The 26,321-nt window shown below is 40.8% G+C and overlaps 1 protein-coding gene across 3 annotated transcripts; it reads right to left on the reverse strand.

The window, feature by feature from the left end:
* RIPK1 (receptor interacting serine/threonine kinase 1) lies at positions 1–25,512 on the reverse strand. 3 transcript variants are annotated; one of them, XM_030944021.1, is made up of 12 exons: positions 25,471–25,512; positions 19,693–19,904; positions 17,967–18,120; positions 16,923–17,060; positions 14,371–14,599; positions 13,386–13,535; positions 12,148–12,224; positions 9,018–9,108; positions 6,259–6,819; positions 4,670–4,741; positions 2,671–2,835; positions 1–1,997 (listed from the first exon to the last, which is right to left on the reverse strand). In XM_030944021.1, exons 2-12 carry the CDS (start codon positions 19,842–19,844, stop codon positions 1,711–1,713), a joined length of 2,076 nt encoding a protein of 691 aa, XP_030799881.1. In that variant the 5' UTR covers positions 19,845–19,904; positions 25,471–25,512; the 3' UTR covers positions 1–1,710. The 3 variants fall into 3 exon arrangements, with proteins under 3 accessions (XP_030799881.1, XP_030799880.1, XP_030799882.1); XM_030944020.1 differs by lacking the exon at positions 25,471–25,512 and adding an exon at positions 24,219–24,572; XM_030944022.1 differs by lacking the exons at positions 1–1,997; positions 25,471–25,512 and adding exons at positions 2,166–2,260; positions 24,219–24,572.
* Between the last annotated feature and the right edge of the window lie 809 nt (positions 25,513–26,321).

Here is a 26,321-nt window from a genome sequence, read left to right on the forward strand (position 1 = left end):
TGTTTAAATAAAGACTGCAGATATGGGAGACTTTGAAAACCAATGGAGGGTCAGGAATTGATGTAGCAATACAGTGCAACCAGCATTAACAGAACATAAATGGACTTTGTGATCTGTCCAGGGATCTGATTAATGAATTATCACAGTAACTCCTGGCTGTAGCTCTATGGACTGACATAGAGAAGACACCCTATACCCCATCTCTCTATTTGCTTAAAGAATAATTTTTCGTTTTCTGGGAAGTGTATGCTTATTACATTAGACAGATAAACCACATCATTATATTGTACTCAAGAGTTTATAGAAAATATAGCATGTAGCTAAGTCAAAACAGTAAGGCAATGCAATATATTTTAAGTAGGTTTAAAGATGACAAATATGGTGATGCTTGCTTTGATTACAGTTTCATTTTGCTTCCACTGAAATGGAAGCAAATGTATCAAGGATGTATCAAGGAGCAGAAATCCATTCTAACTGCACTCCAGTTATTAGCTAAGTTATTAGCTTTTTTTTTTTTGACAATTAGAATGAATAGTTATGAACACTAATGAATACCTAGTGCTCTATGCACAGCTTAAAAAATTACCAGCTTCAAAACATCTGCTTGAAATATCTCTAAATCTGATGGAACAGGAGGCATTGTCTCTCACAAGAAGAGCTTGGCATAATTCTTCGGACAAAAAACTTGCAGTAATTCTTCTTTCATAGATACTGCACAGTGAGATTATGCCAATATTAGGAAGTCAGAGTGACAAGGAACATTTCCAGGCACTGGGATACCATCATCTAAACTATAGAGCTGTTCCAGTGCTCTCCAGAAACAACCTGAGTGCTGTGAAATAGTCTTTGCACAGCATTTTGCAGGTTTAAAGAATGTGCTATTCTGGTAGCAGGCTGTAGCCTGTTTACTCTCAGCATCCAGTAACATTTCCAGGCACATTTAACCAACTAATATAAATGCAGCCTAAGAGATTCAGAATGTAGTGACACTGAGTCTCCAGAGCAGACAGGAGAATGAGTCTTCAGTCAAGAGGTAATAAAGCACCTTTCACTTCTCCAAGCTCTTGTATTCTTGAGATTTGAATTTGGATTGCATACTGATTTAACATATTTTTTCATTATTTCATAAAGCTGATGAGACTCGTACCCTGTAAAATCTTTTCTACCAAACGATGCAAAAATCTAATGCAACATTATAACTACAAAATATCAATTACAGAGTTTGAAAGCCAGAAATAGGTTTTGCTTTTATTTATGCTGGTGTTCTGCATAATTCTATACATCTATATTTAATAAAAATTATAAAACTATTTGAAAAATATTATTGCCTGCAACCAGTCAGATACTGGCATGATAAATATTGGCACTTTTGGCAAAATGTAAGGGTTGATTTTGGCTTCTATACAAGTTTTTCAATCAATAGGTGAATCTTCGGAACTGAACGAGACTACCAACATGTTTCAAGAGTAGAATGTAGAAATTTTGTGTAATGCATTCTCCTTGAATTGATATTTGTCTTGCATTTTGTTGTTGTTTTCTTTGGACAATCGTTCTATTTGGAAGGAAGATGCTTTTTTTTTATCCTTTGGAAGACGAAATATTGTGACATGAACTTTTTGATTTATTGGAGGTATTAACTGGTTGGTAAAAAAATAGGTTCCAAAAGTCTGTGCAAAAAGGAGAGCTCTGGAAAGTCTGTTCTCAGTAAACTTATTCTTCTTGGATTTGCATCAAACTACTAAGGAGATCCAGTCTTTGGCAGCCAAAGAGGGCCTTGGCTAGTTTTCCAACTGTAGCACCTTTGGCACCTTCCCTCATTACCCACTTGAGCAGCATTTGGTAAACTTTTTCTTTTAGTCCATCTCGTTCGTAGTCATGATCAATTTCATCAATCTCGGGATCACTGAAGCCCAGTTTCCGAGCACAGTGCTTCCACTGCTTAGCCAGCTTTTCCCTCACTAGATTCAAATGCTTTTCTGTCAGGACAGTAGCATTGTCTGCAAAAAGAAGATGAGTGTCAGAAAATTGCATCTTCCAACAGTTCTTCTGTTCCTTTCATGCTCTCTCTCCTGTCCTCCCCCAAATACTTATTGGTAATATCTAGAGACAGAATCTTAGTGACGCAATCAGAAGTGGATTTCATGGAGGCAGCATAACCAGTGATGGCAGGCAAGAAATGTCCAGACAGAATATGTGTATTCATGGGTCAGGTGCTGGATTTGCTCTTTGATCTGAAGTTATCACAGGTTGTCACTTAAACCTGCAAGATTGAAAAAGCCTTTTCTAGAATTCCTAAAGAGTTGTATATGTTTTATATTCTGAGACACAAATGTTACTTAGGAATACACCGAGATAGTTTAATTCAGCATTGACCAATGAAAATAAATAACATTTCAAATTTGTCCAACTTCTATCTGAATGAAGTTGTCGTGGCTCTTGCTTACATGGTTTAACTTTTAGTTTTCTGTGTGTCATGTCAGGCAGTGGACTCTATGATCTGCATGGGTCCATTCCACCTCAGGATATTCTACGATTTAAACTAGAAGTCAGGTGAGGATCTCCAATCCTAGCCTTGCTTCTGCCAAGTGTGTGTTTTATACATTCCAAACCAGATGATTCTCAGGTAATTATGAGGTGAATACATGAAAACTAGGGAGATATTTCTCTTACCAAATACACCCACTGCTTCATAATGAGTATAAATATCTTCCATAGCAACAGAACAAGTGCTGACATGCGGATTCTGCTCTTCAATTTTCATATGATTGTAGGATCCAATTTGAATTCCAGAGCTGTTAGTTATGTTGTACTTGACTGAATCATCTGTATAGGGAACTTTAACACAAATTTACAAACAACAGCATAAGGTTCAAATATCAAGAAGTAACATAAGGAGGAAAAAGTTCCACTAATAAGGGGAGTGATATTCATTGCACTTGATGTAGAAATAACCATTTACTGGCAACTGTGCTGTGAGTGTATTTTCGCTATGCAGTGATACGCAAGTGTACTTTAGTGAAAGCCAGTCTATTCTATGACAGAGTGCCTCAACCAAGCTGATAGTTACTAGACTGTAAATAATGTTCTCTGTGCCTTGGGAATGCATAGTAGCACTCTTGTTTTCTGCTGCCTAACAGCTTCAGGAGGTCAGCCTTGACTCAAATGCTCTTTTTGTTTAAATTTTAAAGGCTCACTTCTGCCTCTCAGCTTTATTTTTCATAGATGTAAAGTGCAAGTTTACACTTATGACTTCTGAGTTCTGCAAGACAACAGCAAATGTAGTTTCATGTTGCTCATAAAATATGATTAGTAAAACACATAATTTGATCTTTTGTTTACGGTTGTCTGATTTCCACATGCAGCATGAAGCTAAGTCACTATTCAGTTTAGGAGAGGTCAGTTTTCTGTTCTCTTGACAGTGTTTTCTGAACTCTGCTTGGATAATTCTCCACTAAACATTCTAACTCTAGCTTAACTGGTGAATCTCATAACCTGGGTCTGAAATTGAAGTACAGATACTTAAAATGATACACCAAGCTCTGTATTTAATCACCTGGAATCATGGTTACATCCTTGCTACACACTCAGTTGCAATGTGAAGTGTGAGCATCTATAGTTATGTATGAAAATCTGACTAAGTATACTTAATATATGCTAACCTGGGACTGAAAGCCAGAAATATTATATGTATGCATTATTAGATTGATGAAATTGCAAAAAAGGAATGCATTTTATGATGTCTCATGACACTACTACTTCTACTCATAACATTATGATTCCTGTATTTTTTTTTTAAGAGGCAGAGGACTCAGGAAACACATCATATTTGTAGTTAAAAATAGAAAGAAACCTCATGTTTGCTATGTTCTTATCTGGCAACAAAATGAATGTAGCATAACATATGAAAATAGATACACATACTTTGTCAATATTACAGTATTAAGAGGAAAAATTACTACACTTATAAATCTCCTTTCCCAAACCTTTACACTTTGCAGCTTCTCAGGTTTGGGTCATCATTTAAGGGGGGCAGAGTCAGGAAGACAGAAACCTCCTCGTTCAAGTTTTCTTTGTAGTGTAGATCACTTAGAAACTGGACAAGCCTTTGAAAGGGTTAATTAAAGAATTCATAATGCCCCAAGCAGCACAACTTTAAAGGAGCATGTATTAATAACTCCTGAAGGATATCACATGATTTTAGGGGTTCAAGCCAGTTGAACTGTAGAGACCTGTGCCCCAATGAAGACTGATCACCATGAAGCCTATAGCTAGAAATTTGTACTAAAATACAGAGCAAGATAGGACAAAGTGTTCCAAATGTGTGTGTGGTTCCAGAGCTGGGCAGAGTGACAACAACTTGAAGTTTAATCTAAGGAAGTGACTAGGTTAGGTGTACAGGAGATCTTGCAATGCTCTTATATTTTTAAAGTTCTTACATTAAAGAATATGTTGTCCATGATTTATCAAATATCAAATATTTAATGGTGTGTTTAGGTCCTGATAGAGACAGGACTAAGTGTTACCTTTGATACTGAAAACTTCAGCTATGGTTAGAGGTATTAAGCAATAACAGAAATTATTTCAAGTTCCTGAAATCTTTTGCTTTACTGGTCAGGATGCAATGCACAGCCTGTTGGCTACCAGGGCAGATGAAGGCCACAGCACTTACCTGAGCTTACTCTGGGTGCACTAGGATGGTATGCAAATGTTCCCCTTGGGAAAGAAGTGGAATCCCTGTAACCTGTAGAAAGAAAAAAACCTCAAAGAAATGCCAAAAGCATTATGTAAATAGAAAAGTAGATATACTTAACAATGACTGCCGTATTTGTGACAATGTGAGTATACAGTGCTCTTAAATACATATATAAGAAGCTTTTTAATTAACAGGATTGTGTCTCTTTGAATAACTCTAGTTTAAGCAATGATCTTATTGAGGTTTTGCTGAGTTACTAATAGCTTTAACCATCCTTGGATCTCAGTGAGGACAATGGGATTCCATGTGGGTGTAGGAATACCTGGCAGTGTGGGATCAGAGCACACTGCAGTTACAGACTGAGCTGCATGTATGAGGTATTCAAACTGGCAAATTCCAAACTCCCAAGTGTGAGGTCTTGGATGCTCACAGATGAATTCTGCAACTCATACTGGGGCAGCAAGAGCAGATGGGTTACAGTCACCCATCAAAAAGTCAGTGAGGAACTGAAATGCAGCTCTTGTGCACCTCAGTCTGGTATCTGCTACACTATTTCACACGGTCTTCCTATAATAAATGTTTTCTTTATTTCTTTCAAACAGAAGATTTTCCTTTATTAGTGATGTTGAAAATTCTAATGCTTGCCTTCTGACATGACAGCCCTTGGATTCATGTCAGTAAATAAATTCACATAAACAACTAATCACAGCCTCTGCATTAATAATTCAACAGAAAAACACCTTTGTGGCATTCTGCTTGTAAAAAGCTAGGCATTTTCTTGTGAGATGACCTGGAAAATAACACCATGCTAAAAATACTCAAGAGTAGGGGCAGGCATCTCATGCTGTCTCTAGTTCCTCAAAGTTGTATCTTGTAGGTTTCCAGTTACCACTTATTTCTATGCTTTGTTAATGCCCGATATTCTCTTCCTTCTTTGTCTCCATACCTTTCTACTCCATGGCTTGCCAGCAAACACCAACAGAAGCTCTGCCTCAGCACCAGGCAGAGCTCTCTAGAGAAACCAGTTCCAAGCGTTAGCTCCTTGCTGGCTCCCTAGGTTCAGGAGTCTCTCAGGTTGTTGCAAGCCAAGCTAAAAAATACCCATCTATTTTCTGAAATGCTACAAGTGTTTCTTCACAAGTAGAACCTATGGTATGAATGTTACAGTTTTGAGAGTCAAAGTTCTCCTCAGCTTTCCTAGAATGACTGGTAGCAGCTCCAGATTTTGTGAGCTGCTTTAGTAGTACTTGCTGTCTGCTCTTCCTTGGCTGATAGAGTCAGCTGTTGGGTCTCATACTCTCTGTTACACTGATGCTTTAGAAATGGTTCATTTGAAATTGGCAGCCTGACATCAGCGAAAGCAGCATAATGAAGTCACAGCTACAGTGTTTTAACTTTGAGTCAACAAAGAGAACTTAATGAAAAGAATTCACCCTTTCTATATTACAGATCAGCCTGAAATAAGCAGCTTGTTCCCTGAGCTACAAAACTCTCTCGACCACTTCACTGAATAGAGGAAAAGCATGTTTTCAGAAACATAGGTGTTGGAGAAGGAGGAATCTCACCTGTATCTGCGTCTGAATTCTTTGAATACCAGTTTACATTGGTCGGTGATGTCAGGTTTTGTCCAGATTCTGGCACAGGATGTTTACTTAGGCTAAAGTTACTGGCTGAACACAATCCATAGGTATCCACCACGTTTCCTGTTGGAAGACTGTTGGGACTGGGCCCATAATAAACATCTACATTCCGTTTTGGTGTTGTTGCAGCTACTTGTGGCCAGAAATATGGATTAGTGTTTGATCCTGTTTTTTCAGCTCTTGGATACAGCTCACTCAGTTGAGAAGTAGGGGATGGCTTTGCAAATGGATCGCAGGAAACTCTCCGTCTCCTCTCTTCCTCTATAATTTCAGGGCTGTACAGCACAGGTGGAACTGCTTTATCCATCCGGCTCCCAAAGGCATGGTAGTTGTATTCATGCTGAAGTTTTCTTTCCAGATTATCAGGAGGTACAAATGAGGTCTCACAGCTCTCAACGGGCTGGTTCTCAGGGGAGGCAGCAAACAGGGCTTCATTAACCTCACTGGTCATGGGACCCTGGGAGCTGTGTAGAGAATTAGGCTGATCTGAAAGGGAAGAACATTAAATGTTTGAAAACATTCAAATGCAAGTATTTAACTTGTTGCAATGATAGTAAGATCTATTAACCTACTTTATTATTATTGTATATCTAAAAGGTTTCAATAAAACATAACTTCCAGCGTAAGACATTCTATAAAATAAAACTCAGCTTTACTGACAAATAGAACAGATTTTTATCTAGGAAGTACAGGTTTGCTTAAGCTATCAGTGTTAAAATCTCACTATCTCGAGTAGTGTGAGAATTCACTGTATACTCTGCTTGTATTGATATCAAGTTTTCAACCATTGAAACAAACATTCCTGGAGGCATTTGTAGGATCTGATTTACTGGTGTGTCTCCTCTGGCATTATCTGGAGTTTGATTAGTGCAAAACTAAGGTGTAACAGGATGGAAGATAATGCCACTGTAATAACAGGTGTAATTTCATACAGCACAAATAATTTGCCATTAAAATCTTGTTTAAAAATGATTATGTAAAGTGTCCTGTCTGGGTATGTCATGATGAATACTCTTCCAAAGAATACCTTTTTACAAGTAATGTCTACCAGATAAAATAGTCTGTGTCATCTATACCTTTCAACCTAATTCTCTGTATCAAAGGAAGCTCTACTTCAGAATTAAACTAGATGGAGCTATAATCTGTATGGTGGTGTAGCATTCCAACACTAAATAAGAACCAAAAAAATCTGTTTGTTACTACTTGTAATTATTTTTAAGGGTAGGACTACAGATGCTTTCTTAAGGTTCTGAAAGCTTCACACTTTTCTAGAAAATATCATAAATTCCTTGAAGCAAGGGACACTTACAGAGCACTGTAAAACCAGAATAAAGTGTATGTATGCGCTTCTATTTAGCTCAGATAATGCTAGTGAACTGGGTTCCCCCCAAATTACATTATTTCAGCCCATATTAGGCAGGACCAAAACTAGTTCCTTTGGATGGCTGTATATTAGAACACCTTCAGTAGGACTTGCTCTGCTTGTTTTGCTATCACTGCTAGAGAGGAAGTGGGAGGAATGGTTAATACAGAAATAACCCCATCCAAAGTGACAGCTCTTAGCAATTCAGTATTAGCATAAAAACTATGTGGCATCTGCTCTCCAGGGCAAGCTTGAGATAGATGTATGAACAGATCCTGTGGGATGCCTTTCTGAACAGATCCTGTGGGATACCTTTCACTACCACTGTCTGAGTGATGCCCATTGACTAGAGAAAAACCCCTGCCTTTGGGGTTTTTCTGGCAAGATAGCATCTTTCTGCAGTGGAGATTGACAACAAAGTCTTTTGTACTTAAAACATGGGAGCATCTGCAAACTGCAGCAGTCATACACGATTCTTTCTGCACAGGAAATGTAACTACACTCACTTAAAAATAGAGCAGTGGGGCTGCCCTAAGTCCATCAGTTCTACTGAGGAACAGTTGTGGGAAACCTGGCTTTAGGGAAGATTTATTAGTTGCATTTACAGTTTAATCGTGCCTTAGATAACTCAGCATAATTTTATTTCTACTGGATTTTTTATTATTTCTTGTAAATCAGTGTTGCAAATAAGATCCTGTGTCTCTTGACATTAAGAAACTTTGGAAAGAGAATTCCAGATACACTACTACAGAACTCTAACTCTATCATATTAGATATATTATCACATATTAGACAGCCAGCTCTATAAAATTGCCAAAAATGCAACTCATCCAAGATTTGATCAAAGTATGACAGAAAAGAAGAAAAAACCCTGTCTACTAGTGTTCCTCAGATTCCTTAGAGAGCAAAGTCCTAAACAAAGGAATAATTTACAATTATGTATCTTGGTCATATTCAGAGCATTCATAAGAAAGGATGGAGGGGGAAAAAGAAAGGTCTTAATGAAATTAAAGCCTATAAACCAAGCAGTCGGCGTGACTAAAAAGACGAGAAGATGAAAAGTAATTATCAAAGTGACCACCGTAAAGCTGAATATTGAACAAAATTTTTGGCATGGAAGAGGAAAGCATAAGAGTGTAAAAGGAGATGGAAATTATAAGTGTAACTTCTGGGAGCAAATAACATCTTCTCAGTGATTACAATTCTTTCTGAGGTGCTGAATAATTGAGTCTCTTCAAAACCCTTAATGGTAAGGTTACTTGCTTTGTACACAACTTTATCTTTGGCAAATAGACAGAATAATGATGTGCTAGTGACTTACCTACTTGACCATTGCTGGTATCTGCTGGTGCAGCATCTATTTGAAGGGATTCCATGCTATGCAGCAGTTCATTTGACTCAGGCTGCATTTTCTGCATGTGAGAACAAATGATCAAATTAAAGGCAAAAGCTTAAACAAAGGGACTACCTGTAGAATATGAAACAGCACAGCTTCACTGTGAAGTGACCTGGATGAACAGATTCTATCGGTCTCTGGGAAAAGATCCCATCTCTTTCAGAGAGCACAGCCTGACAGGAAATACCCATTGCTTTGCTACAAGTGGGCAAAATCTTTTCTTCAATGAAGGGAGGGAGGACTGCAGTATATAATACTCTGACTTGGCCAAACAATACCCTTGCCTACATGAATGTGACCTTAATCCAGAGTGGCTCTGGATTGTCTGACTTGTATTTAATAGCCAGACTTTTGGCAAGCAATTTCAGTGAGGGGATTCTGCTGAGGTAAAGGTAGCAAACATGCATCCTCATCTGTGGATCTATATTTAATAAGCTCATTCATCAACAGGGAAGAAGAGGTGAGAAATCATTAACATTCAGGTTTAGGCACATTGACTTACAAAGACTATTAGAAATGAGGGGTTTAGAGTAAATTTTCAGAAAGAAGCAGTACAATTTCCTTTCTATAACCCTCATCCTCACTTAACTAGAGTGAAGGCAAAATCTACTCCTGTTCTACTCTTTTGATGTTCCCATTATTCAGGCTTTGCTGGAAGTAATTTTTTATTAACCTGCAAAAATTATTTCTCAACTTCCTCAAGTGCTGCTTACTCATAAAATGATTTTCAAAGGTAGAGTTTGTGTTAGTATTTTTTAAAATTAAACCAAATAAGTACTTTCACAGATTAAAAATCAACAACGCCTACCTATCTCTTCCCAAAAAATCTACTTCCCTCCAAAAGCAAAAGGTAATGTTCTAACACAAATTACAACCATAGGTCCTTAGATTTTACTTGAGTAATGGAATTGCTTGAACAGGGGGGTTAAACCAAATGACTTTTGGTTGCTTTCATCCTCAACCATTCTGTGATTCTGTGATCCTTTTTGTTAGGAGGCTTCCATGATTGCTGGGCAGGCAGCAGGGAGGCTATGCCCAAACTCTCTAAGCCAGGTTGCTACTGAAGCTGTACTTGTAATTCACACAGTGACTTGCCACGGATCCACTCTTCACAATCTGTGCCTTGATTGTAATGGATGCTTTCCTTCCTGAGAAAGTAATAAACTCACAGCCCATTTCCTACATAGTCATTTTGTCCCTATGATATGAGAGGTGCATCTGCAGAGAGCTAATGCATGCAGTAAAATTTGCCATGGTGCTGATTTGGGGTTGCTGTCATAAATTAGACATATATGTATATATAGCTCATATTGGGAGTTTGATCAAATCAGTTCAAGAAATCTGTTTCATCCGTTTCACTTTGCAAAACTCTGTTGCTTTTTTGAACAATTACTGGTGCTTCATAAACATCACATGAAATGAGTAATTTTTATTTCCACAATTGAAGACTTGGTGAGAAGGAAGCACTTAAAAAAAAGTGAAAGAATGGTTTCACAAGGAAGTTTGTTTTGTTTTGTTTTTTTCTTAGTTAAGAATACTCTCTGTATTGTCTGTGAGTGAAGTCTATACAGTCAAGTGACGAAATTCATAATATGTGTGATAAAAAGGTTCAATTATCAGCCCAGTTTTTCAAGAAGTTATGATTCTCTTATTCTCAGTCAGGAAATTATTCTTTTAATCATAGTTTTTAAACTTACAGCCAGAAAAGTAAGACAAACCAACTTGGACACTCAGGAAAATTATCTGATTTTAACTTTTACCTGTTAAGATTACTGTGGAATACCTTCCTGGTCTCAAGCAGACTGAGACTCATTAGACACTGCCTGAAGACAGGGCAAAAATTACCAAGAATTTATGAAGTTACTTTAAATCAGATTCTGCCACTTTCGAATTGATAGGAATAACATTTTATTTTGTGAGTGAGAGTTAGTGGATATATGAGGAGCTTTTGCGAAATACCATCATAGAATCAGCATGCCCCTCAGGTGGAAACAGACCTTGGGCCCACCTCCTGCTCAAAATGGTCACTTATAGGACTGGAATTGGTAGCTCAGAACTTTGTGCAGTTGGGTTTAAATACCTCCAATGATGGTGACTGGACAACCTCTTTAGATAACTTGTGCCACTGCTCTGCTCTCCTCAGAGGGAAATGTTTTCGGGTTTTTTCATTTCACTCTTACATCCAAGTTTGAGTCTCTCTTGTTTCTGTATTTGTCTTTTTTCTCTGGTCCTCACACAATGTGCTGCTGTGAAGAGCTCAGCTCTGAATTCTCAGACTCCTCACACACAGGGGCAGGTTGCTATTTCTCTGTCCTCCAAAGCCATTGCATGTCTGGGCTGAATTCCCATCTCCTATTGGGACTAACAAGGTCTGAGCAGGTCTGCTGCCTGTGACACTGCTGGTGCCAGGCAGGCTGTGGCTAGTGTCCCGGTTGCTGTTCTCCACCACCCTGAGGTTCTTCTTGGCAGTGCTGCTCCCTGGCTGGGCAGGTCCCGGTTGGCACTGAAGCCAGGGGTTATTTAATCCCAGGTGCAACACATTCCTCTTGTGCTTTCTGAATTTCACAAGGTTTCTGTCATTCCTCCAGCCTGCAGCTATCAGCCTTGTCCTTGTGACTGTCTTGATTAGTCCTTCTAGTTTAGTGCACACCTTATGTGTGTTCATCTCTTCTGTCAGGTCACTGACAGAGGAGTAAACCAGGGCAGGTCCCAGCCCTCTGCACTCCTGCAGCTGCTTTTGGCCTGCAGGTGAAGTAGGACCCATCAACTGCTCTCCTCTGGGACTCACCATCCAACCTGTTTTCATCTGCTCATCCAGACAGCAACATCTGAACTTGGATACAAGAGTAGTTTGGGAGAGAGTGTTGAAAACCTTCTGAAGGTTGAGATAAATGACATGCACCGCTCTGCCCTCATTCACAAATCCAGCTATTTTATCACAGCAGGAAATCGTATCAGTCAAGCATGATCAGTGTTGGAGTGGCAGAATCTGGCTGTAATTGGGGCTGGGAAGAAGGAATGTGGGGAACTTTAAAATGCTTAGAAAGCTACTCACTTTTAAATTCTTCAGATCTTCTTCAATATTTTTTCCTAGCTCTTCATAGTAAAATGGCTTGTATCTTTCACTGATTTCTGCAAAAATAAAAGAACTAAGTGAAAATGGTTTTCAAAGAAAAGTAAAAGTGAATTGTACTGTTAACAATCTTGGTGGAAAAGGCACGAGAATGAAGACTTCTACAAAGTCAGAAGCAAGAAAGGTATACCTACATTTGTAATTTGTTCACATGGTACATTTAGTCTCAAACAGTAACAAGAACAGGATGACTTCTGTAGATTTGGATTTGTTGTTGTTGTTGTAGTATAGGTTTTTATAGTGAAATCTGTCTATGATCAGTGCCTGAGAGCATCGTTCCTTGGCTTGCATATGGGAAAATTAGAAGCTAAGATCCAATACAAGCATAAACTTAATCTATTAGCAGTAGATTATATATGTTTAATATGGAGATAGTAGGTGGGTTCCTCATGGGATACATTTCCTCTAAGTATTTTGAGTACATGCCTGCTGTATATGAAGCTGTTGGTGCCCCAGTCTAAATACAAACCTCAGTTTCCTGTTATTTGTTGGGGTCTTTTTTTGTGGGTTGGGTTTTTCTTTCCCCTCTTTTTGTTGTTTTGGGGTCTTCTGGGTTGTTGGGGTTTTTTCAGTCTTTTGGTTTGTTTGGGGGTTTTTTTTGGCACTATATATTGAGGCAGAAAGAAGAGACAATGAGATATAGAATTTTTACTTATTTGCTCTTAGCCTCCTTCCCAGACCATTCAGCCAAGACTTCTACTGATTGGAAGTGTTTTGCCATCTGACCATATGGAAGGATGATTACCTATCAAAGTCAGTCACGCTGCTTATGGAAGGATAACTAGGACAGCTTTTGAACCTAGAGTATTTTGAACAGGATATTTTCTCAGTCATAGTCAAGATATAGTATATCCCTTGATGTTAGTTTTTATGTAAGTTTCAGCAATAAGATTATACCATGCTGAAAATAAATTATCAGGGATAAAGTGTCTTAATCAGCTCCATTCATTTACTAGGATTTCTCAAACCTGCAAATGCTGGATCAGATCCCATTTTTGGTCATAGTACAAAGAGCATACTTTACAGAATATGTGCATGGTTATTTCCGTTTTCAAAAAACACCCCACCTTATTTCAAGAGGAAAATACTTAGGTTTGTTTTGCTGCATTATAAGCTATCAATGGACACAAACAAATACAAATCCTGACGTAATGCCTTACCTGCAAAGGTTGGACGTTTCTCTGAATCTTCATCCCAGCATTGCTTCATTAAGTCAATAACTTGCACTGGACATTTATCAGTGATCTCCTTTATGTCTGGTCTGTTTCCATTCATGATGCCAAAGCAAATCTGGGTTTCATTTATACCATCTGAAAAATAAAATTTTCTATCAGGTTCTGCTCATGGGTTTTGCTACCCTTCCATAGGTAAAAGAAACAATGAAATAACTCCCTCTGTGTGGGTATTTAAAATGTGATTTCAAAGAGGTCCAGGTTACAGCTACAAATCTTTTATATTAGTGAATTTGAATCCACTGCCCTGACTTCCATGGATTAGAGATTTATTTTAAGATTAATGGATTTACTTTTATATGTGAGACATACACAGTGTGAGTAAGGGTGGCAGATGTACCTCTGTAGAACCTGCTTCTCAGGTGCATCAGCTGTGCACTAGATATGAACACAAAGATGGCCACACAGGCAACATTTAGCCATTTAAATAGCAAAAAATCCATTCAAAATTATAAACATGCTACTCTGGAATTCCACAGTTGGCTCCTACTGTTCTACATAAGCCTATTGGCGCATGTTGAGAAATCAGCACCACACAGCTGAGAAGCAGTAACTGACTGTGAGATCATTCTCATTTCCATGTGTAACTAGTCTGTCTCAGGAAATAGTGTCCATCAAAGTTTCCATCCTGTCCCACCTGAGGTTTGCCTAATTTCTGCCACCAAGTCTGGTTTGTGCCCACACCATGTAAATGTGAGTAGATTCAACCTATGGCTTCATTTCATTCAGATGTTCTTGTCCATGCTTAGAAGTCAGGAATGATGCAACTAATTCCTCTGACTGGCCATGAGGTGTCAAACCAGTGCTATTCTAGGCCATGGGTGAAGCAACCTACTAATCTTAATTTTATAACATCAAATGTTTAATATTTGTAACTTATTTTTCTGATAGCATCCTTTGGGAAATAACGTACTTTCATATGGCTCTTTGTTAGCAAAAATTGCCCAGATCACAATGCCAAAGCTGTAAACATCTGATTTCTCCACTGGTTTAGCATTAACACAGCGTAAATGCTCTGGGGCCATATAGAAAAGAGTCCCAGCATTGTTCTGGTAACTGCTTTTCATTTGCTTCTGTCGGACAGTTTCTTCTTGGGTCAGCCTGCTCCAGCTCTTAAAGGAGGCAACACCAAGATCTGCAATCTGAAAAATGAGACATATCAAAGATAGTGCTGTAATGAAGAGGAGACAAACAAATATTGCATTCAGTGTCAATTTCATCAGGTCTTAATACTAATCTAATAACTTACCTAAAACTAAATAGTGGAAAAAATACAACTTAAAAAAGGCAAACTATTTGATTTTTTCTTGTTTTCCTTTGTTTGGTTGGTTTGGTTTTTGTTCTAAATAAAGTATCACTGCCAATTGGGAGCCATGAGTCTGAACTTTTATTATTTCTTCTATCCTTATATTGTGTAAGTGTAGAACATTTGCACAATGTGAGGACAGAAGAAATTTGGTTTCACTCATATTGGCAATCTTATTTGAGGTCTGCTTACAGCACTCATAGGAGAACAGAAGATTCATAGGAGAAGAATCTAAGATTCAAACCTAGAATCAATCTATGAGACAGGCAGATATGCCTCCTCTCCCACTGCCCTTTCCATTCAGATTCCATTTAACTCAACCACCTTAGATCCTCCTTCAGAAGAGGGAAAGAAAAGGATCTGAAATGATGTGATATGTATGACAAAAAGACATGGAAAAGAATAGCATGGAATAGGTTAAAGCACAGATACCTGGGTACTGTGTGCTTGACAATGTGATATTATTGAAACTTAAGGGTGCAGTTTTGCAACTAGACTAATGGCTGGTGATGAAGAAGGTAATCCTTTCCTCCTCTCCCCCCATTTCCTATTACGTGCTCCCTCTGCTCCTCTTGTTCCAGGACTGACCTAGGAAGACGTGGGAAGACCTAGTGCAAGACAGTCAAGCAGCTGAACCAAGTGCTCCCCAACAGAAGGATAGCACTGCCAACAAGGTAAATGGTAATCTGCTGCTTTGGCTTCCTAAATCAAGACAGGCTGTTCACATCAGCACCAGTGCTAACACAAGGGAACAGGAGGTCAACAAGAGAGGAAAGCTGAAAGAAAATGGGCCTGTCTCTCTTGGCCATAGGCAGCTGTCAAGCAGATTTGTGTAACTCAATTACTTCAGATAAAAGCAAGATGACACCTTGCCTCACTTCTAACTCACTTTTCTCTCTTATTGCCTCTAACTAGGTTATTGTTCCTCTTGAGTTTCTGAAGCCTTGGGCTATGTTTAGAGGTTGTGTATTCAGAGGAAAATCTGGGCAACATTCTGCTGAGGAAGTAGGAGTCCAGGTTCATGTGTAGTGATAGAGAAGGATATGACAAATCTTTCTATATTTACAATTTCCTGGAACAACTACTTCCCTTTCTAATTATTGACACATTCAAGCAGATAGACAATACAACAGCTGCCTTAAATTATATTTTTGATCAAGCTACTTAAGGAAGTCTTATCTGAATTTGATCCTGTGTTCCAGATCAGTTTGTCATGAAATGTGATGATAGCCTAGTTTGGTCCTGTCTATGTAAGAGAGATGAAACCCAACTCCCCATACAATTTACATTTAAAGCAGATCATCATGAGGTTTTTATTTTTGGAAAAGAAATAGATTTATAATTCTTATCTGCAAGCTGCTCATACTACACTTGCTACTATATTAACCTTGTGGAAGAACTACTTACTAATTTATGTGTGAGAAATAGAAAATGACAGTTCTCTTCACAGAAATTTATTCTACAGTTTCAAACTGTAATGGGGTCATTATTTCAACAACTCACCTTGGCCAGAAACAGGATATTTGACGAGGACTGCTGCAAATTCCCCTCAGGTTTATTCCACAGTAGCCTCTATATAATAATGTGTCTTGATCCAAAACCCCACTAAAGTTAATAGAAGGGCTTTGGAGTAGGCTTATAAACCATTCTTTGAAGTAGTGTCCTGATGGGGTTTTTTGTAGCTCCTGGATGTCATTTTAAAATGATGACTAAGGGAAAAGAGGGATACAAAAGAGGAGAAGATAATAGAAGAAAGAAAGAAAGGAATAGAAAAAAGGAAGTGAAGGCAGGAGGAGAAACTACAGCAATAAAGGACAAAAGACATCATCCTTAAACATTCTATTTTGTTTCAAACTCCGTATTAACATTTTTTATCTAATTGTTATGTTATTTACAGCTTGTTATTTACATTATTTTTTTAATGCCCTCAGTGATTTTTTTTTCCACAGTTGGAGGAATACTGTACAAATCTCAAACTCAGAGGTTGTATAGGCCACCATAATTCAGCAATCCAGGGAACACTCTCTCAGTGATAACTCACTAAACTACAAAAGCATTCATCTACCAATTCCACCAAGTTAGGAACTCTAACCAGCATGGCTGTGGTGGGTTCTTCAACCCAAATCACCAATCTTCTCCATTCACATTCCAACAAATACCTTAATGTGGAAGTCTCTGTCCACAAGGATGTTTTCTGGTTTTAGGTCTTTGTGTACAAAGCCTTGCTCATGCAAATAAAGCATTCCTTCTGTGATTTCCAGCACGAAACGCCCTCTCACTGACAAAGGTAGTGAGAGCTAGAAGAAAGAACAAGAAGTACCATCTATTAAAAAATGCAACTACAACAATCAAATTAAAAGTCAGTCTTTAAAAAAAGTTCCTCAGTCCTAAGGGTACCTCTGCTCAAGCTATGGTAAGAAAAACCTGCATCACCAGCAGGCTGAGGGAGGTGATTGTCACACACTACTCCACACTGGTATGGCCTGACCTTGAATACTGTGTGCAGTTTTGGCCACAATTTAAGAAGGATGTAGACATTAGAGAGTCTCCAAAGGAAGGCACAAAGATAGTGAAAAATCTGGGGGGAAGCCATATGAAGAAGGGCTGAGGTCGCTTGGTCTGTTCAGCCTAGAGCAGACTGAGGGAATACCTCATCATGGTCTACAGCTTCCTCATGATGGGAAGCAGAGGGACCAGCACTGATCTCTTCTCTCTGGTGGTCAATGACAGGGCCTGTCAGAATGGCACAAAGCTGGATTAGGAGAGGTTTAGGTTGGATAATAGAGGAAGATTCTTCACCCAGAGGGTGGTTGTGATTTTTGGGATTGTCCTGTGCAAATTGGACTTGATGATCTTTCAAGGTCCCTTCCAACTAGGGATATTCTACGGTTCTAAGGTCCTTCCTGGATTGAAATTTTGGCATTAAAATAATTCTAGAGTCACTCCATATTTACAAATATTTGCTACTTATCTCTATAGCCCTTCTAGAACTTTTTAATCTGTAATTGGTCTGTTCCTCTGCGATGCACAGGAAAGCCACTGTCATTGTCTGCTGTCTCTAGAGAAAGCAGTGCTACCACTGGCTTTTTAATACAAAAAGAAGAATAAGAAATTAAGAACTCCATTCTCTGGCTATGGCACTAACGCCCTCTCCCTTTCAAGCAGCTCACCAACCCTAAGGGATGAAATAATTGACTGCTCACATTCTGTAGCACTTTCATCATGTTCCCCCGGTCCACGTACTCCATCACAAGTGAGTAGTTTCCATCTTCCAAAATGACTCCAAGCAGCTTTACCACGCGGTCATGCTGCAGTCTGCGCATAATCCTGCCCTCTTCAAGAAGGGAAACATTGTACCTGTAAAACACAAATTACACCAAATTTAGGTGCCAGCCCAGAAAGAACAAAGGGATGAAAATCACACTGATTCATGATGAAAACCGTGGCCAAAAATGTCAACAACCCTAGAACTCCTACAAGATTAACCTTCAGCTGATTTTTAACTGATACAGATTTGTTCATGCCAGATTATATCCTCTAAGATTCTGCTCAAATGCCTTAAACAGAGACTGTCTGCTCAGTCTGATTTTAAGGCCTGCTTTTCAGAAACTGCATAAGCATTCTTCTTGTAGGTAGCTGTGGATGTCCAAATCTTTTAACTGGAGTGAGATCTGGGCAGAGCTGAAAGAGCCTTGGAACAAGAAGGATCAAGATCCACTCCACTACTTCTTGTACAGGTAACTTACAGAGGTCTTGTTTCCAAAGGGCTTCATGTTCAAAATGGATTTCTTACAAGGGAGCCACACACATACTAATGATGACACCTACTAAATGATGACAGCATTTGCTAACAATTACTGGCTTAACAATTACCTTGGCCTCAGTAAAATCCATCAATAATCATAGGTACATAGCTGGGAGCTCACTAAGGGTCTTAAAAAAGCATAATATCCATTATATAATGAATAGAAGAGATGGTATTTTTATTATTGTTCCTGTTCTAGTCACCAGATGGAAGGATGTAAGAAAATATTGAAACTATACTGCTTGCTAATGCTTTCCTACCCTTTGACTTGAAAGGAAACTGCCTTCTCTGTGTTCCTCTGTATTACTAGAGAAGAAATCGGTTTTGTTTACATTAGGCTCAGTTAAAAAATTTGCTAAAGACTTACGGTTCAATATTTTAAGAAATAAAATTATGAGCCTATGTAATGAAAAAATAAAAACACAAACCCAAAAATACACTTAGCAGGCTAGTCCATTCTAACTGTGATCATCCCAAACTGTCATTGCAGGCTGCAAACTACTAGATACTTAATTTGCTTTCTACCAGCAAAATAAAAACTCAGTTAATTTATTTATCATAACCAAAAGTAGAAAAAAAACATGGAATTTTGTCTCTCTCTAGTGGATGACTCATAGGAGAGTTTTAGGATTGTTGTGGCTGTGAGGTAGTAGAGCTGCAATGTGACCTGAATCCACTGAAATCGACATTCAATCTTTGAATTAAATCAGTGGGCATGGCTCACTCTGCTCTTGCTCTTTCTCAAGGGAGACAGGTTTACATTCGTGGTATTAACACACATGAGATTGGAGTCCTGCTGATAATTTATGTGCATTTAGTTCCTAGTAGACATCTACAGTTGGACAATTTAATTGAAAACATATCTGCAAGTTTGAAAATATCGTGTGGCCACTGAGTTCCTGCATTTCCTTAAGTGTGCAGCTGTCCTCTTGATTCTTAACAAGAGGGGGGAAAAAAAAGAAGATTTGCAGGACAGCTGTTAGTATTGTTTTATTTTCCCCACATAAAGTATCTCCAGAAGCCAAAGACCTGAAATTATTACACTCCATTTAGGTTTGTCTTAATTGAATTTAGATGACTTAGACCAACTGAAGTGAAAATCAGAACTGAGATCTGGAACTTACTCAGTGCGCTGTGGTCCTGTATACACTTTTTTTAATACTACAAATCCATATTTCTTGTGCAAGCATAAAGAAATTGTTCCAAATCCTCCAGCATCTAGTTGCTTTTTTTCAAGCAAATCCTTGGTGTTCATGTGGATGTCTTCCAGAGACATGGCTGCAGTCTTTGTGGCTTAGCAATTAAAACAAAATCAAGCACCCTCGTGCTCCTGGACCTGCAGTATAAAGGAGGGAAAATGAAGTGTCATTGAAAGCATTCAGCTGTTCCACTAAGTAAGTGTACATTGAAGGAGTGGGACAGAAACATAAACTCTCATGACCCTTATGAATGCTCAGTTAGACGCCAAAAATGCTGCAGTTCTCACAGAATCAGACCTAAAGATTAATCCTGTCAACCCACTACTGTTATATTCAGTTGATGTAAAATCATTTCTTCACCTGAGGATCTCAAAGTGCCGCTGATAAATAGTTTTTATCCATACAATATACAGTAGATCAGCCCCTACACTCCATATGTGCAAAATCCAAACCCCAGAAAAACCAAGAGCCACGGTCCCAAAGGCAGATAGTGCCCAATGATTCTGATAGGTATCTTGTTTTCTGAATTGCCTGAGCACGGGCCTGTCAGGTGCCCAGATTCCTACATAACCCTAAGCTACCTTTTAGGCATCTTTGCAAACCTAGCTCTAAAGGGTTTAAAGCTTAAAGCACAAACCAAACAACCAAAAGGAGGGTGAAATGGAGGACTCAGCTTCTGTGAGAAACTTATTTGCACATGAACTCAAGGTGACAAGTGCTAGGAAAGAATATGTATGGCAACTTCTCCTCTGCCCATTAAAAAGAAGAGGAACAAAGAAATTATGAAGGCTTGTAGTAACTCCTAAGTGCATCAAGACAAAAACAGAGTTTGGGGAATCCTACAAAATGGGTAACTAACAGATAAGTAATAAGTAAGTTAACACAAGTGGATGCCAGAATAATTTTAATCCTTTGATAAGGCTGCAGTACTCTCTTGCCTAATATGTTTCCCAGTCTAGACAGCCCCTGCCTTCAACACATGCCAGCAAGCTGCTTTGCTAGCACTGGTGCAAGCCAACAAGCTTTGCTTTTTCCCCCCCTCACTAAGTTTTTAACTTAAGCACCTTACATCAGGTAAAGAAAGAGTTTGCTGAGAAAAGACAAAGTGCAAGAGACTGACAGGGCTGTTCATTTTCCACTCATCTTGAGTAACTACAGCACAGACATAGATAGATGGAGCTGGGAGAAAGGCACACCTCTAAGTGCCACTACCAGCAACAGTAGATTGGCTCCTTTGGGTAACTAAGAGCTCTAAATTATGTAGCAAATGGACTCCCAAGTTTTTCCGGACCAACAAACGATTGCTAATTCCTTAAACTATTGTGCACTTGTATCATCCAATCTCTAATTGAAAAGATTGCTTAATGTTGTTGTGAACATCAGCTGCAGCCTGATTTTGATTGCCGCATTACCACACCCTCTTTGGGGAACCTGGGGTCTAAGGACTTAGTGTGTATGGAAAGTAGGTACCTGAGGAAGAGAGACATTTCAGTGCTAAGTTGGAAATGGTCTGATCAGTTCAATACTGACAAACCAAAACAGAGAAGAATAAATTAACTTTTTTAAAAATTATGAATTGTGCCTGCAGAAGAGCAAGAGCTTACTTTTGAAAGTACATATAGAGACTCTACGGACTGCTGTAGCACAGATAGGGGACAACCTCTCTACACCCACAGCAGTGTCCTCTCTTCAGAGTTTTCTGCTTTGGCTTTATGGACTTAAAAAAGATGCAGGCTTTGTTTTGCTGCAGTGCTAGCCTGCATTATGAGCACAGGCCTGAGGATATGGCTGCATTCATTTAGTAAGAAGGTAAGTCCTGCTATGCCTAATAATGATTAGAGGAAATTGTTCTTGTTTTGTTTGTTGGGGTAGGGGTTTTTTTGGGTGGTTGTTTTTGGTTTTTGTCAAGTTTTTTGTTTGTTTGTTTTGGGGTTTTGGTTTTGTTTTGGTTTGGTTTTTGTTTTTCCTTTACAGCCAATCAAATAGCAGGCAACAAATGACTCATAGCAGTGCCATTGCTGCTTTCATAGCTGAGCTTTCATCTCCCTGGAAGCTTCTGGTGATGGTTCTCTGGATTTGTTGGCGTGGTCATACTGACTTTTGTGCAGATGGGGTGGATGTCCCATGCACAAGGGCCTAAATTCAGTCATCAGAGTCAAACATGGCATAAACTAACATCTTGCTTCTTTATTTGAGTCTTCTTTCCAAGAATAAGTTTGAAGTCACTTATGTATGTTAATTTTTCCATGCTAACAGCAATTATGCGGCTAGGTAGCAGTTATAAGACTTGGACATGCTTTTCTTGAGAATGCAAAGCAGATGTGTATTTTTGAATTGCAAATCTCCAAAGTTGCACAAATACCACTGATAGCTTGGGACTGGCATTCAATACCATGTAGCCTGGCAAAAAATATCTCTGCCCAAAACTGCAACAAACACAGAACATTGTTCCTATTTACAATGTTAATTACCTGTTCCTTCCTACCAAGCCACATGTAATCACTATGACCAAAAGTCTTGGAAATTCAAAAGAAGCAATAACTTCTAAAATCATAATGTGTCTTTTGAAGTGAGCTGGGTAACATTCAAGAAGAGGGAATTTTCTTATTAGATGGGAGGGAACCTTCCCCTCGGGCATGGTAAGATACTACTGCTTTTTTTGGTGTTCTTATTAAGTAATGAGGTACTCTGAATAGAAGCTGTCTGATCTAATGACTTATTTCCAACCCAGAGTTTTGTTTGGGTTTTTTTGGGGTTTTTTTGTGTAGAATGAATATCATAAGAAAACAATGTCTAGCTAGGCTTTAAAGCAAAGACTATTTATTCTGGTATGCTATTTAACATGAGATATTGGTTTATGATAGCTTGAAATGTCAAGTTATAAAAAACCAAGGACAAAACCTCAAAGACTCAGGTTCACTCCAACCTTACTGCTTCTTATTGAAATACAGGGTAATTTATATGTATCCTCAGTACTTAGGACACACCAATTCATGAATTACGTATCTGAGGTTAAGAGAAATTTTGTAGCTTAATTCCGCCAACCCTTACAGAAGCTATGCATACTTCTAGTGGTTAATTTATGTTCTGTGAAGTAGCTGTCATCTGTGTACTTGATTCATTATAAAGCAGTTTTTTCCATATACTATTCTGAACATTTGTATTCAGTTGGGCTCATATATACCAAGTACCAACATGTGTTATGAAAATTTTTAATACCAGTTGCTAGAAGAGAGGAATTTCTGTCCACCAGTATGACTGGTGTTCTCTAGAAGAGGATAGTACGGCGCTAAGTGGCTTTCTGGCATTTTTCTTTTTAACACCATGGTTATGTCCTCTCCTTTAACGCCTAAAGGGCATATAAATTCACAAGAATCATAACCTGGACATTATGTGATACTCCCAATCACTGTTCAAATGTACTTTGCTCGGTTCTAATGATTTGTAACTGATATGATGCAGTTACAAATCTGTAATGATGAGACCTGCATGGTTAAAGGAGAAGGGCTGAGCATATTAGCACAATAATATGAAAAAACATGGAGTCTTTGTAGTTTAATGATGCTCCCAGCGACTAAGTTCTTAAGAGGTGCTATAAACTTTAATTGGAGAAAATTAGCATCTTTACAAGTAGCAAAACTCATGGCCACTGAGTTATCAGTCAGTAATGGAAAGGAATAAAGAACAGAAGCCAAAGCTGGTATACCCAAATGACCAACAGGAGACAAACGGAAGGGCTGTTACAGCTGGTAACACAAATATTGCCTGTGTCAATGATCATTCAAAACAGGGTATCTCAGATCTGTTGCTGTAAATGTCATAACCCACTCCATCTAAACATTTCCCTTCTGCTCAGATTGTTCAGCGGATGCATCTTTTCACTAAGGAAGGGGTTTTTTTCTTTTTTCCTCTTGAAAATAGCAAAGAAAATACCTGTGTCAGATCGTCAGCAGGTTACAGAAAGGATCCTATGGGAAGGGGAGGAGAAGCCAATTCAAGGGAAACAAAGGTGTTAAGCAACACAAGTTTTCTCAGTAGCAGAGGCAGCGTGGGAAGAGGAAAGGATGGGATCTGTGCAAAGCTGCTACAGTCGGTTCTGGTCACAGAAGTGATTCCGGATGCGAATCGGGAAAGACTGTCTCGGCTGCGGCGCCGGGCCGTAGCTGTCGGAGACGGGCGCTGCCGCTCAGCCCCGTGCGGCCTGGCCGCAGCCAGAGGCGTCTACTCTTCGAGGAGCCGGGAAGCCCTAAAGCAGAGCTGCTCTGGCCTAGTTCCTCGTTGGCTGATTTGCCATATCGCCCTTCTCCTCCCGGCGGCTTCCTGCTGCCGCTGCCGCCTCCTCTCGTACGCACCGCTCCCCCGCCCGGCGCTTCCCGTTCTCCGTGCCCGGGAGCCCCTCCACGGCGGTGCGGGAGGGGACGGAGCGCTACACCGACACCGAGCCACCTCACCTCGGAACCCGTCAGCCCCCCGGATCACGCCGTGGCGACGCTTTCGCACCCTCCCTGGCGGGGTCGCCGCCGTGGTTTCGGTTTCGGTGCAGCAGCGCGGCCCTTCCAGCTGCCCCCGCTCCGGGCTCCTGCCTTACCGCGCTCTGGCCTCGGAGGCCCCGACAGCTTCCCGGGGCGCCGCTGGCAGTGGGGTATGCCCCCTAAGGCACCTAAAGTAACGCCTCGGTCCTGGGGGAGGCGGAGCGAAGGAGGCGGCTCGGAAGGCTCCGAGCGGCGCGGGGGCGGCCCAGTGACTGAGTCACCGCCTGAGCTCCGAGCGCTGCTATCGGCGCCGCCCGAGCATCTGTCACTACCTGAGCTCTCTGGACACTGCGATGGATGCTGTACCCTGCCTTTGTCACTGCCTGAGCTCTCTGAGCTCTGCAATCGGTGCACACGGTGGTTCTATCACTGCCTCAGCTCTCTGGCCACTATGATAATTCCCAAGAAGCGGGGTCAACTGCCTGAGCACTCCGAGCACTCCAGTCACTCTCACACTGTGGCCCTCTCACTTCCTCAACTCTCTGGGCACTGTGATTGATGCCACACCTTGACACTGCCACTGCTCCATCTCTTTGGGGGCTGTAATGCGTGCCACACCATAACTCTGTCACCTGTCGAGCTATCTGGGCAGTCCGATCTGTGCCACACTGTGTCTCTGTCACTGCCTGAACTATCTGGGCACTACAATCAGTGCCACGCTGTGACTCTGTCACTGCTCGAGGCCCCTGAGCACTACTTTCGGTGCTGGCAGACAATTGTCACTGCCTGACCTCTTTGGACACCACGATCGTGGCCACGCCGTGACTTCGTCACCTGTCGAGCTCTCTGGGAACTACGATCGATGCAACACCCTGGCCCTGTCACTTGTCGAGCTGTCTGGGCACTGCAATCTGTGCCACACGATGGCTCTGTCGTCTGTCGACCCTTCTGGGCACTGTGATTTTGGTGGCACACGGTGACTGTGGCACTAGCTCGAGCTCTCCATGCAATCAGATCCATGGCACACCGTGACTCTGCACTGCCGCAGCCTCCTGGGCACACCTTGACTCTGTCACTGCCTCCGCCATCTGGGCACTGCAGTCGATACCACACGGCGGTTCTGTCGCTGCTCGAGCTTTCTGGGCACTGAGATCGGTGCCGCATCGTGACTCTGTCGCTGCCTGAACTCTAAGGACACTGCGCTTCTCCCGCTCTAGCACCCCTGACTTACCGTGTTCTGGCCTCTGAGAATCCTGCCGCTTCCCCGGGCGCCGCTGGCAATGGAGCTCGCCCCCACCGCGCCACCATTTAAATAATCGCTCAGTGCTGAGCAGGAGGCGGAGCGAAGGACGCGGATCGGAAGGCTCGAAGCAGCGCCCAGTGACTGAGTCACCGCCTGAACTATCTGAGTACTGCCATCGGTGCCACCAAAGAATCTGTCGCTCCTGAGCTCTGTGAGCACTGCGATCGGTGCCACACTGTGCCTTGGTCACTGCCTGAACCCTCTGGGAACTACCATCGGAGCCACAAGGTGAATGTGGCACTGCTTGAGCTCTCCATGCAATATGATCATTGCCAGACTGTGACCCCGTCACTGCCTCAGCTCTCTGAGTACTGCAATCGGTGCCACACGGTGGTTCGATCACTGCCTCAGCTCTCTGGCCGCTATGATAATTCCCAGAGAAGCGACTTTGTCGCTTCCTGAGCTCTCTGGGCGTTCCAGTTGCTCCCACACTGAGGCTCCCTCTCGTTGCCTCAGCTCTTTGAGCACTGTGATTGGTGTCACACCTCCACTCTGCTGCTGCTCTATCTCTTTGGGGGCTGCAAACAGTGCCACACGGCGACTCTGTCACTTGACACTATGATCCCTGGACACTATGATCTGTGCCACTCTGTGACTCTGTCACTGCTCCAGCCCTCTGGACACTACTATTGGTGCTGGCAGAGAATCTGTCCCTGCCTGAGCTCTGTGAGCACTGTGATCGGTGCCACATGATGGTTCTATCACTGCCTCAGCTATCTGAGCACCACAATTGGTGTCACACCCTGGCTTTGCCGCTGCTCCATCTCTTTGGGGGCTGT

The sequence above is a fragment of the Camarhynchus parvulus genome, chromosome 2, assembly GCF_901933205.1.
Source record: "Camarhynchus parvulus chromosome 2, STF_HiC, whole genome shotgun sequence".
Taxonomy (NCBI): Eukaryota; Metazoa; Chordata; class Aves; order Passeriformes; family Thraupidae; genus Camarhynchus; species Camarhynchus parvulus.